We start from the raw sequence: 12,876 nt of genomic DNA on the forward strand, positions 1-12,876 counted from the left end.
GATTTTTTTTAATGTAGCCACATACCCTTGTGCCGTGCATCCTCTGCGCTGTGCGGGAAGCAAAATGATTCTCACTTTATTCCAGGGATAACTGGATAACTTGTTCCCATGAACTTGTAACTTCAATCGATTTATCAGGGAGTGGAGCGATAGGATGAGGGGGAACAGTTTTAAACTGCAAGAGGGGAGACTTAGATGGGATATTGGGAAGAAATTCTTTGCTGTGAGGGGGGTGAGCCCCTGGCCCAGGTTGCCCAGAGAAGCTGTGGCTGCCCCATCCCTGGAGGGGTTCAAGGCCAGGTTGGACGGGGCTTGGAGCAACCTGGGCTGGTGGGAGGTGTCCCTGCCCGGGGCAGGAGGTGGGACTGGGTGGTCTTTAAGGTCCCTTCCAACCCAGACTGGTCTGTCGTTCTGTAAGCTTGAAGAAGCAGTGCATACTGCAAGGCTTGTGGGTTGGGGAGACTAGATTTTGTTGAACAAACTGATTTGGCTGAAATTAGGCGATGAGAATCTCGCTGTTTTAAGGCAAGCCCTACCTACACCTGACATCAGATGATCTCAGCTTAGGGGACCTGAACTCTGTCTTTTCCAGAGACTGCCACTGAGCGGGAACTGGAGCGGGAATTTTTTGTTTCTACATCTGAACATCAAATGCAGGCATGAGGCTAGCTTTTTTTCAAAATTTCATAGAGCTGAAATGAAATATTCAGCACCCCAGAAGGCACATCATAGGTTATAATAAAAACATTCCAACAAGAATTCTCCTTTTAATATATATAGTAAGCTTTTGATTGGTGTATTTTCTGTAAACATATACAGCTGTATCAAGTTTTGCTGGATATTTTGCATTACCTAAGCATGTAAATAAATGCTTATTAGCCTGGCTGTTAAGCTAATACATACAGATGAAGGGGGGGACAAAAAAAAAATCCTCAGAGAAAATGTGTTTTCTGAGTGTCCATAAATACACTTCATTGTAATAGACTTAGTTCAGCTGCAGTGCTCCGCTACCAAATTTCAGTGAGACTGGGGGGGGTATTTCTGTATTCACAGATTTCAAATGGTCTGTGTGCAAAAAGCCTTATTTCGTAGTGTTTATTTGAAAAAGAAGAAAGCTCCGGGGGTGGCCTGGTCAAATGCTTTTGCAACTGTGACATCTCTTCCCTCTCTATAATGGAAGCAACTGATGCAGAACATGAAGCGGGGGAAAAAAAAGAACCCACAACCCACCCTGGAAGATTACATTTCACAAAGCCAGAACAGAAAAGTGGAGGATTCAAAGCGAGGGACTGATTAAGAAGCACATCAGAGACCATCTTTTAAATGTTAATTTCGTCTGTGGCCTGGAGAATGATAACCTTGAAGTTGCTGTGATGTTACCTGTCAGGGTGAGAAGCCCATTAGTTTTATTCCTGTATCACAAAGCAGGTCATCACATAGGGTAATGTCTTGGTTGCTAAAGCAGCGAGGGACCAGGGATATGGGGTCTTTTAGCTTCAAGTTTTCTACTCCTTTATTTGGCTAAAGGACGTTTGGGCTATTGCCAAGGGCGCTCTCCTTGACCTCGGAGCTTCAGATCCCCAAGCGGCGCTACGGGCTTGTTTGATGACACGGATGTGCTCGGAATAGCTGAGACGGTCGCTTTGTGGAGGAGGTATTTAATCTTTACAACTGCCTTCCATTCAAGTTTGTAGTTAAGCCGTAGAGCTCGTGAATCTGTGCTCGTAGCTGTTCTGCGCCGCCTGTAGCCAGAGGGAAAAGGAAGCACAAAAGTGCCCTGGCCCCGTCGGTTTCAGCAGCCTCAGGTTTGCAGGACTCTATTTCCTTTAAGTCTGTTTTCTTCAAATACCAGAGTGTTGGGCCTCAAATGACAGCTCTGAGCATGTGTGTAGAAGGTGAATGTATTTTTTTGGTGCCAGATAAAGCAGCTATAGCAGCACTTCCCTCTCTTATTTTGACTTTTAAGGCCTCTGAGATGCAAAAAAGCCTGGTAGCAAGTCCCAGGGGAGGCAGGGTGTCCCAAGGCAGCTGCAAGGATGTCCTTGCTGGGATGCAGGTGGTAGAAGAAAGCGTCATCCACTATGGGGATGGGCTGGCTTTTGCAAACCGTACTGGGGGGACCATCAAACCAGGGCCCAGTGCAAGTGTAAACAAGTGCGTTCTCCATGACTTCGTGACTGTTGATCGCCGTAGCCTTTTTTCTTTTTTGGTTTTTTTTTTCAGCTGTTCAATGTCTTGGAGCTCTGAGGGATTGCAAGTAAGCGCAGATGAAAAATTACGGGTGCTAGCAAAAATGCCAAGTAAAGGGAGAGACTCTCCCACTGGGAGCAAAACTTGGAAACAGAAAACATGAGCGTGTTTTACAGCAAGTTTTATAAGAGCTCGTCATCTCTTCCTTCTCCTGCCTGGCTGCCTTCTTATAAACTTCCTCCCTTGCCTTCCGTTTCAGTTGAGCTGTTGCAATAAGGATTAAACTGTAGGTTTAGCATCTCTGTTTTCAAATGAGTCCCCTACACTGCTTATAAAAATGGCAAAGTAACTTTACAGTTGTAGCTGTTTCAGCTAGAAGACACTTACTCTAACGCACAATGGCAAGGAAGCTGCCCAAGGACAGGGAGAGATAGTAAAGAACTTTTTTCATTATTTTTTTATTGTCTTCATGTTTCCAGCTGTTAAAAGGCTGTGCGATAGGTAGCTGGAGAGATGGCTGGCTGGGCTCTGCCTTGCAAACCTGATACTTCAGACTGCAAAGGCTGCTCTTGCCTCCGGGCTTGCAACCGGGGGTTTCCCCCTGGGTTTCCACCACGCAGGAGTGGAGGCCGTGAGAGTTTTGGAGATGGCAGTCCCGCTTTTGGAGAATAAAGAAAGAGAAGCTGCAGTGAGTGCCTCAGGAGGAAAGATCTCCATAAGCTGCTGGAGCTTTGCTTTGTTTGGGTCTTGTTCTCAGAATAAGGGGGTTTTAGGCAGTAGGGACCTAAAGGATCTCTAGGAGCAGAGCAGGTATGGGCTGTTCTACCTGGGGTAGCAGGGGCATGGATGGTGTTTGGCTTGGGCTTGAAATCCTGATGCTTTTAAACAGGAGGGTGGTGAGCCCCTGGCCCAGGTTGCCCAGAGAAGCTGTGGCTGCCCCATCCCTGGAGGGGTTCAAGGCCAGGTTGGCCGGGGCTTGGAGCAACCTGGGCTGGTGGGAGGTGTCCCTGCCCAGGGCAGGGGGTGGCACTGGCTGGGCTTTAAGGTCCCTTCCAACCCAAATGGTTCTATGATAGATACTATACAGGAGAAAAGGGATCCAGGGAAATGCTTTAGAATTCTGCTTTTGGCCTAAAAGTAAATGTACAATTAAGAATAGTTGCTAGAGAAATTGCACTCGCTTGTAGTTTCTACAATGTCTTAAGAACTCTTTCATAGGCTCGGTTTTGTTTCAGGGCGCGTGTATATATGTATACATATAAGTATGCGCTGTCCGTACTGAATATACAATGAATACAGAAATCTTCACGGAGTAATTGAGTTCCCTTTGGGAAGAACCCCCCAATAATAAGAAATGGTAAATATGTGTATTTTTTTTTGGAGGCAAATTGTGCTGAAGTGGCCTTCTAGTAATCGGGCTGTCTGTTATGGCCACTTGTCCTCTACATCAGCTGAAATTGCCATCAGCCTGCTTAGAGCATGTTCAATGTGCTTCATAAGCTGCGTTAGAGTTTGGTTTCTTAGTGTGAGTAAAGTTTAAAACTTTTTTTAATTCCACAGGTGGATTTTTGGTGGGTTTTTTTCAGGTGGCAGTCCTTGGTTTTATGCGTATAGAAGGAAAGCATGGAGGTGTGGTGTGGTCAAGCCTGGGTCTCTCCCTTAATTCAACAAAGTGTTTGTTCATCCTGGGTTATATCATGAAATTATTTGAATTTATTTTTTTTTTCAGGTGCTGAAATAGATTTCTGTATTAGGTGTAGCGTATTCCTTCTTGTAATCTGGTCGAGAGGTTTAGTGTTTGCTGGTTGAAGTAGAAATTCGGGTGGCAACTTTGTGGAAGTCAAGGGCGCGATGAGATGACACTTTATTGGGAAAGGTGCCCTGGCGTCGAGTGTAACGCTGCAACTGGGATTTCCAAACTGGACCAGTAGTGTAAATATGCAAATAGGTACTAACGGGATTTTCAAATGCTTTTCTACCTTTCTCCATCTCAATGGTCTGAAGCTGCGGCGGGGGAGGTTTAGATGAGATTTTAGGAGGAATGACTTTACTGAAAGAGTGGTCAGGCACTGGAACAGCCTGCCCAGGGAGGGGGTTGAGTCACCATGCCTAGAGGTGTTTAAGAAACGTCCAGATGTGGCACTTCAGGGCATGCTCTAGTGACACAGATTGTAGGGGTGGTTTTTTGTGTGTGTATGGTTGGAGTCGATGATCTTAAAGGTCCTTTCAACCATGAAGATTCTATGATTCAGCACCTACGTACTACAAAAACATGCCCATTAGATTCTTATCCTTCCAAGTAATCTCTTCGGAAGATACATGGTCATTTTCTTCCATTTTTAAGGCGTCACCGTTATTTCTATCTGCAGGAATAATATTTCCAAGCAGATTTAGTTTGGTTTTTTTTTTCCTGCCATTCAGAAAGCTTTCCGGGTTATTCAAGCTGTTGGGTTCCTTGTAGTAAAGCAATTTAGGTTAAATACGCCTTTTGCAAAGGACATGAATAGCTGAAATTGCAACTGAACTGCAAGGGTAATTGCATGAAAAGAAAGTTAATCTTTGTTTAAGTTCTGTAACTTCTGCATTCGCTGCACTGGAAGCTGTCATAACCCTGTTTCTCCTGCAGAAGTGGATTATTTACTTGTGATAATAGGCACATAAAATCATTAACATGCTCTCATAAACAGCTGTGTTAAACTGTGTTCTAAGTGTTGGTGGCATAAATAAAATGTCCAACAGGAAGCTGTGATTTGCAAACAGAACGCAGTTGCCTCTGGGAGAAGGGGAAGGAAAAGGGAGCATGCGTTTTTAAAATAACTACTGTTTTATGCACTGTAAACGTACCTTTATACTGATAGCCATGTTTCATGGCAAAAGTGCCCCGTGCCAACGTGCAGCTTTTGGGCCCAATTCTGATGTGTTTCTTCCAGTAGTTCTGGAAGAAGCTCTGAAATCAGAGCATTAAGGTAAATGAAAAACAAATTAGGATTTGACTACTCCTCTTGATACTCTCGGGCAATTCTTTTCTTTCTAAGTTCTTACGGCGCCGCTGTTACTGTGCCTGAAATACTCTCCAAGTTGAGGCTTCCAACTCTTGCGTTCTCCTCTGCTAAATCTTATTAAGTTTTTGAAGCTGCAACTTTTTTTGTTTATGTGCCTTGAAGGAAAATTGGGTACCTTGCCACTTCAGTTAGTGTACAGGTGGAACCAAGCACTCGACAACAGAATTAATTTCTATAAAGAAAACGCCAAGTGGCTGTTTAGGCATTGTTATTCATAGAAAGCTTTGGTTTGAGGTATAAAATAGAAATAATTAATCTTTTTCTTAGGACTGAAAGGGTTTTTTTGAATCTTTTTATCGCATAAACCTTTGTTTTTATTTGCTCTAATGAGGTAAAAGGATTCATTTGATGATGAAGAATAAAAAAAAAAGCCATTTTTGTGTTCATGTACAGCTGTTTCCAAACTCCGTTCCCCACGCCCTGGAGCACAGAACAGCAGCGCTGTCACTGGCACGGAGTTTGGAGGTTGGGGAGCAACCTGTGTGTCTGGGAACCAGAGGTCTATGTCCAAACCTGGAAGCCCTCAGAGATGCTGCCCCTGGACAGGGTGGGATGGGCAAGCCAGTGATGTGGCAGAAACGTTGATTTTTGTGGTGATAATAGTGGGAACTACTCTGATAGTGGCTATACTCGAGTGAGAAACTGAGATTTGGGAAGGCTGTTGTGCAAAAAATACAAGTTGGATGTGCTTTGCCTGTTTGTAGATCATTAGAAAATACGTGATGTAATAGAGAAAAAGGACCGTTCGTGTTGAGTTGTGCCCTTTTGGTGTATCGCATCCACGTGTTCTCAAGCAGTTTAATGATTTTTGTACTCTTTAGCAGACCTCATATTGTAGCTCTGTTCTGAGAGCATCTCCCTCTGCCTTTACAGTCTGGTTTATCTTCTAACCTACACCGAGTTGATTAGCGTCCTGTTACACATAAGAATTTGGCCTCGGCATTCTTGCAGCAGGTGGGAATCTCAGGTCTTCGGTGCCGTGGTAGGGGTGGTGTGCAGCTGGCAGAGTTGGCGCTCTCAACGCTTCTCCTGCCTCCTCTCTACGTAAAGAACATCCTCCCGTGGTTTTTTCTCTTGCTGCCTCCTGGAGAGGAGTGGCCAGACTAGTTGGTCTGGTGAGGGGAACGTTGGTCTGGTGAGGTGGAAGAAGATCCGCCAGGTTTGAGGTCTTGGCGCTGTTTCTGATAGATGGGCAGGCTCCACCTCTGCACGCTCTCCTCCAGCTTGTTTGCTAACAGCAAATGAAGTGAGGCCCAATGCTGTTTTTGTGCTTGTCACACAGAAATGCATCTTAGTTCCCGTAGCCAGAATAGGTCCATTAAGCAATTAAATTCTCCAAATAAACTTCAGGAGGTACGGTGGTTTTATGCTAATTTCCTACTCAGCCACGTATACTTGTACGGATTTTTTTAGCTTTGCTTTGTCTCCATGTTTTACATATAGAAGAAGCATTTATCTGCAAATATCGTTTTTGTAGTGATGGGACAGAAATATAATTTATGCTTGGGGTTTTTTTTGTGTTAACAGTTTGCAGAGAATCGTAGTTTAATTTCTTACAATATTTGCCAGAAATATCTATGGTGCCTCTGTGGGTTCCCTATATTGATTTTCTATACCTAATATAGCATGTTTCTTCCTCCATAGAAATGTACAACCAATATTAACTCCATGTGTCTTATGGTTTTGGTCTTTCAGGTTCACAGATTAAGACTTTTACATCGTTGAGGTTCTTGACTGAGCCTTCGGATGCTGTCACCATGCGTGGAGGCAACGTGCTGTTGAACTGCGTAGCGGAATCAGATCGAGGAGCCCCGGTTATTAAATGGAAGAAAGACGCGGTCTTCTTAAACCTGGCAGTAGATGAAAGGAGGCAGCAACTGGCCAACGGATCCCTTTTGATACAAAACATAGTCCACTCCAGGCACCACAAGCCGGATGAAGGTCTCTACCAGTGTGAAGCATCTCTAGAAGGCATTGGAGCTATCATCAGTCGGACAGCTAAGGTCATGGTAGCAGGTAGGCAAAAACTTTCCTACTCTTTGGATTGCTGCAAATACTCTTTGTGAGAAGCTGCTTTTTTAAAAAAAAAAAAAAAAAAAAGAACAAAATTTGTACATAAAAGCACTTCAAGCGCTGTGGGTTTTCTTCCCCCACCCCCCCCCCCTTCTTCAAAAGAAGTAAAGCTAGATATGACACTTCTGCGACAGTAATTTATTTCTGACAAGGTATTATTCTTGTTTAAATATGTCTAATCACCTCTTCGTTGCTGTGAATTATTTGCCGCGTATTTATTGTCTTCAAAATAGATGAAACCTCTGAAGTTGGAAATTAACGGCTTTTCTGATGAATTGAGGATCACACAAAAAAATGCCAAACTTCTGTAGGGCACTGAATGTACGAATTTTTATGGTTTAGGAACTTTTTCATAGACAAGAACTCATTATGCAGCTTGCTGGAATCAGCAGCCTCTTTGTATTTCCTTTCAAGCTCTTGTTGTAGGTATACGGCAGAAGGAACAGAAGTTTATTACGAGGCATCTGAGAACGCTTATGGCTTCACATTGACTTAACGAATACCTTTGTGAAAGATGTTTATCTGAAGTTTTAAAATCTTTTTGCCTCTTCATTGGTCTGTAGAAGGGTGTAGGGAGTCCTTAATCATCTAATTATAGGGGGAAAAATATTTGAAACTGTTCAAATAAAAGGCACAAAGAAACTCAAAATCGCTAATACAAAACTAGAATGTGCCGTAGTTCAGAATTATTTTTTTTTAAGGATTGTTATTTAAGAATTTTGCCAATTCGAAGGGGATGCCTTTTGTTTCTGCTCTTCTCATGGATGGAAACGACTGCGTATCGCTGATCACTCTAAAGTAGACCTGTTAAGGAGTGCCCTGGTTGCCTTCCCTCGGCGAGGGTGGAGCGGCCATCCACAGGGCTAACTTAGTGACCTTGGGAAAAGAGGATAAAATATTCTACAACTTTTTGCTGTCCTGTGTCTTCCTAATCTCTCACCAGTTATACTGGGAGGGACTCCAGGCAGCTGTCTTCTCAGCTGCTCTCTCCAGCGTCCCTCATGGACTTGGTGCCTTTTCCAGCCTTAAGGTCCTTTAAACTCCACTTCCCCTCTTCCAAACTCTTCTCTACCAGCTAGAAAAGGCATGTTTTCTTATGATACCTAATTAAAACAAGCAATAAGCGTCTTGGCTCTTTCCGAACCTACCTCCTCCCCACCACTTTTCTGTCTCCATCTCTGGTCGTTTAACCAGTGTATGTTCTCCTGTGCTGTGATTTCCGCCCCCCCAAAGTGATGGAGAGCCCCACAGATGCAAATAAATTGGTCATTCTGTTACCAAGTCACCCTCAGAGGGAGCCTGCAGAGCTGCGCTTTGCCAACTAGGGCTTTTTGCCAGTTCAAGTTGTTATTTGGCCTTGATTTTGGTGGTTGGCAACCACTAACTAATAAAATCACTCCAATTATTCTTTTTAACTGAATGCACATATGTGAGTGGTGTGCCCAGCTCTGTAATTTCGAGCGTATCGTAGGAAGAACCGTGCTTGGCGTGGCGGATCCTGATCTCATAACCCTGCAGGGACGGGGGGACGTTGGGAGGGGGAGGACAGGACTTAGTCTGTTCAAGAACAGCTTGGCTGAAACTGGAAGAGCTGATAAAGATCTCTTAATTGGAAAAACGGTGAAAAGGACCAGAGACGATGCGCACAAACTGAGATACTGGAAGTTAGTTTAAAGATAAGTATTTTTCCTATAAGGTGGAGTCTTTGTCTTGGAGATAGTTGAGATCCAGTTGGACGCAACCCAACACAACCTGCTGGTAGCTGCCCCTGCTTTCTGCCGGGAGCTGGACTGGGTGGTCTCCATAGGTGCCTTCTGACCTCGGTGATTCTGATTATTTTGGGGTTTTTTTCTGATTGTGTGAAAACGGTTCACGTTATAAGGTGGAATATGAGGTGTACGGCACTTAAAATTGGCAACAAGTTCTTCAAGTAGAAATAGTATGTTGCTCTCTGAAGGACACGTATTCCTGAGCGAGCAGAATTTTTGTGGGTTGTTTGGTTTTGTTTTGGTTTTTTTTTGAAGGAGTCACTGTGCAATGTTGGCAGAACATCATTGACTTAAGGCACTGGCAGATGGAAACACGACAGAGTCGGGGAAAGAGGGCAAGAGGAGAAATGAAGGTCTCTCACTCCAGCGTGTTGTGTTAATCATTGCTTGGCAAAGCAAATAAACTTCCTATTGTTCAGCAAAGCCTCCCTTTACGGAGATGAGTACTGGGTTAGGCTAGAGCTACGTTTAAGGTCATAACACTTGAAAACTGAATCTTTCTGATCCCTGTGTGATGTACAAGGTATCGCTGCTAAACAGACTTTTTCCGGAGACCCTATTGCTCTTGCCCAGATGAGATGATGATGACGGTGGTGGTGTGGGGGATTGCGCCGTCCCGATGAGGGGAAGATCGTGTTCATGTCGACAGAACACATCCTCGTTTCGCTTAGTCTCCCACTTCTGCGCAAGATTCCATTCTTTAATATTTCCGGCAGGTTTTAGGAAGAGATTCGTTCACTGAATTACAGTCTAATCTTGGGTAGTGTCACTTTTAAACTATAGGTCTGTTCACAGCATTTTAAGCACTTACTGTGCTGTTTGGCAACGTAGAATACATCAACGTTTATGTCTTTGGAGGTTACAATTGCCAAACCGCTGGTGTTGCGTGGGGGGCATATATCTCTCTCGCAGTAAAGACTCTGAACGTGGTCTCACCACGCTTTTTAAAGCATTAACAGCCAATAAAGCAGTCACCGTTAAAAGGTAACACTCAACTCCGCGTGGAACAGGCTGCTCAGGGGTACTGAAAGTATATTGCCCTCTTCAAGCCCTTTCCCCTTCTGCTTTCATGGCTTGAAGTGCTTTCGCTAAAGAAAATGTAGCAAATGAAAACTGTTTTTAATCAGTCGAGAATTTTATGCATGAAGCCTGCCACGTACGGGGAAAATACACCGTTTCAAAGAACTTCTCGAGGGTCCTTACGGCCCCGACGTGCTCCAGCTGTAGAAGTGTTCCAGGCTGCAATGGAAATGAGAGCGCTGGAGAGAAACTAAGAGCCGCTTCCGCCTCCAGCATCTTCGTAAAACTCCCAATTTAACAGATTAGTGATTATTGGTATTTCTAGTAATTGGTAGGATTTCAGATTAGAAACCACACTAACCCTGTCTTATATCTCTATTTACGGACAGTTGCAGGATCAGTCCTTCAGAGGTGCTGGCTTTACTGTTAACCTGAAACGTTGGTCTTTCAGGGGGTGATAAAAAGTGAAATCAAAGTTACTTTATAGGGGAATTCCCACAACTTTAGCATCCAGCCCCTTGGTGAAGACCGGCTCTCTGACACGCTAAGAATTTTTTGTGTGTGGTCATAATGATTTAGAAATGATTTGTGCTGAAAATTATTTATAATATTTTTTTCTTGTAAAAAAAAAAAAAAAAAAAAAAAAAAACAAAAAACAAAAAACAAAAACCAACAACAACCATGAAGCCAAACCGACACCAAACCAACCAACCAACAGACAAGCTACATCACAGCTATAGATTCATTTAGAGCAATGTCTTGGCTTTGATATTTAATGATAACAGCTATCTAGAGACTGCAGGAACAGTGTATGTCCGTATAATTCACCCGAATGCTCTGTCGGTCGCCAGTGTGGGCTGTGTGTCAGTAAGTTGAGTCATGAGTGTAGTGTTTGGACATTTCTAAGTGCCTTTTAATTAGGTTTTCTTTTCTTCTTTCGCCTTCCTTAACCCCTACGGACTTTTGGCACTCCATTCCTGGCTGTGGGTATATTGCTACTGACTCAGTCCTGGCTGAAATCGAAGGAGATTTTGGAAGAGAGTAAAAAAAAATAAAAAAAAATCCCACAACAAACCACTGCCGAGCTGGAATCCCTTTGAGATATCAAAGTGGAGCCCATTCTACTGTTTAAAGGTGATGGAAGGGCTGCGGGGAAGGTTAATCTGCAACCAGCTTTATTCTGGGTTTAAACTCTAATGCTAAATACCACGGAACAAACAAAGAAACAAAATCATTTGTCATATTTCTCCTTCGGCAGAAGGTCAGCCCATACGCTCCCAAAAAACTGTCAGCCAAGCAGCAACTTAGTTCTTCAAGAGCTTGAAATGATGTAAAAGTTATTTTTAGATAGCGTTGGACGCCCATCGGTGTGTCGCTCTGGTTGGAACGTGAGACTGCCGCTCATGCCGCGGTGTTCTATCAGCTCGCTTCATTAGTGTTAGAAAAATAAAAGAAATCCAGGGTGTGTTTTATAATGAATAAAAAAAAAAATAATCAAAACTTTTGTGCTTGTCTAGCCAGAACACCAGCAGTTTCCAAAGAGATAAAGTAACTGGAATTAAAACCTACGGCCCCGTATTTATTGTGATTGCACCTTGTGTATTGTTGTTTCTCTAACATCTGCCAGGCTTCGAGTAACAGGAGACTCGTTGCCAGGACAGGTGTTGAGCCCAAGGTTAAAATCTTGCAGATGCGAAGAAATTTTAATCGCCGCTTAGTGTTATGGCTCCGTTGTTTTCCTAAATTATTTTTTTGCATATTCTAAATCCACTGATAATTCTGAAAGATCTATTTAAGTGCACACAGAATGGCTAAGAAAGTATGAAATAAAATATTGATTACCACCTATCGGTATTTGGGGATTTTAATGAATTAAGGATGAGAATGAATCATTTAGAGTGGCACAAGGAGGTAGAAACACGGGAAACACACGATACTAAAATTGAGGAAACACTATATTGAACAGAATAAACAAAATGAGATCTAGTGTTCCATCTTTCTCATTCCCTGGATGTGTGATCCCTTTCTTCTTTTGATAAAGGAAGAAAATGACTCTCAGAAATCAAATGTTTGGGTGGTATAACTTGACTTATAACTGAATGCTGACTTAATCCTTATTGGTTTATTTTTTTATTCCTGTTTGATTCTGAATCACAGGAGAGTTTAGACTATTTCATGTGAATTCATAAACCACGATAAAAGTAGTGAACAAACCTAAACCAAACTTCCCTCCCAAACTCATTTTGGAGCTCCAAAAGTGGATTTTCTTGGTAAATGGCAAAATAAATAATAATTGAAACAAATCTTAACTCTGTGGAACAGACATTATAGTCGGAAAACTTAGATTATGAGTATCACCCACTGGTGCGAATTCAGCAAAACAGATGGGTGTTTATGAACTTTTGGCCAACAGGGTTTGGTCCCCCCCCCCCCCCCCCCCCCCCCTAATATGCTCTTTTATAGTTGCATTTTACGTGAGCCCGCTCGGTGCACACAGCGTGTAGTGGTGCGCTGAGCACCACTTAGGGCTCTGCCAGGAATTGGTTAAGTTCAGTGTTTAAGAATTAGCTAACTGAGATGATTTAGAGGTGTGTTGGTTTGTTTTTTTTTTTTTTTCCCCTCTTTTTGCTACATGCCATAATAATATATGCCTGTGGGATCGTTTTGTACATCTCTTGATGACCTATAGTGCTTAATAGTTTCTTTGCTTAATGGAACGGACGATTCCCGAGTGCTCGCTCCGCGCTATCGCTGCTTAATGT

At 43.1% G+C, this 12,876-nt stretch overlaps 1 protein-coding gene across 1 annotated transcript in view; it reads left to right on the forward strand.

The window, feature by feature from the left end:
- The window catches only part of DCC (DCC netrin 1 receptor), a 587,525-nt gene that overhangs the window by 212,295 nt on the left and 362,354 nt on the right, over positions 1 to 12,876 (forward strand). The window contains exon 2 of the mRNA XM_063320711.1: positions 6,948 to 7,268. Within this exon, the coding sequence (XP_063176781.1) occupies positions 6,948 to 7,268 (321 nt within the window). The remainder of the gene's footprint in view (positions 1 to 6,947; positions 7,269 to 12,876) is intronic.

Source organism: Chroicocephalus ridibundus, chromosome Z, assembly GCF_963924245.1.
Source record: "Chroicocephalus ridibundus chromosome Z, bChrRid1.1, whole genome shotgun sequence".
NCBI classification, from domain to species: domain Eukaryota; kingdom Metazoa; phylum Chordata; class Aves; order Charadriiformes; family Laridae; genus Chroicocephalus; species Chroicocephalus ridibundus.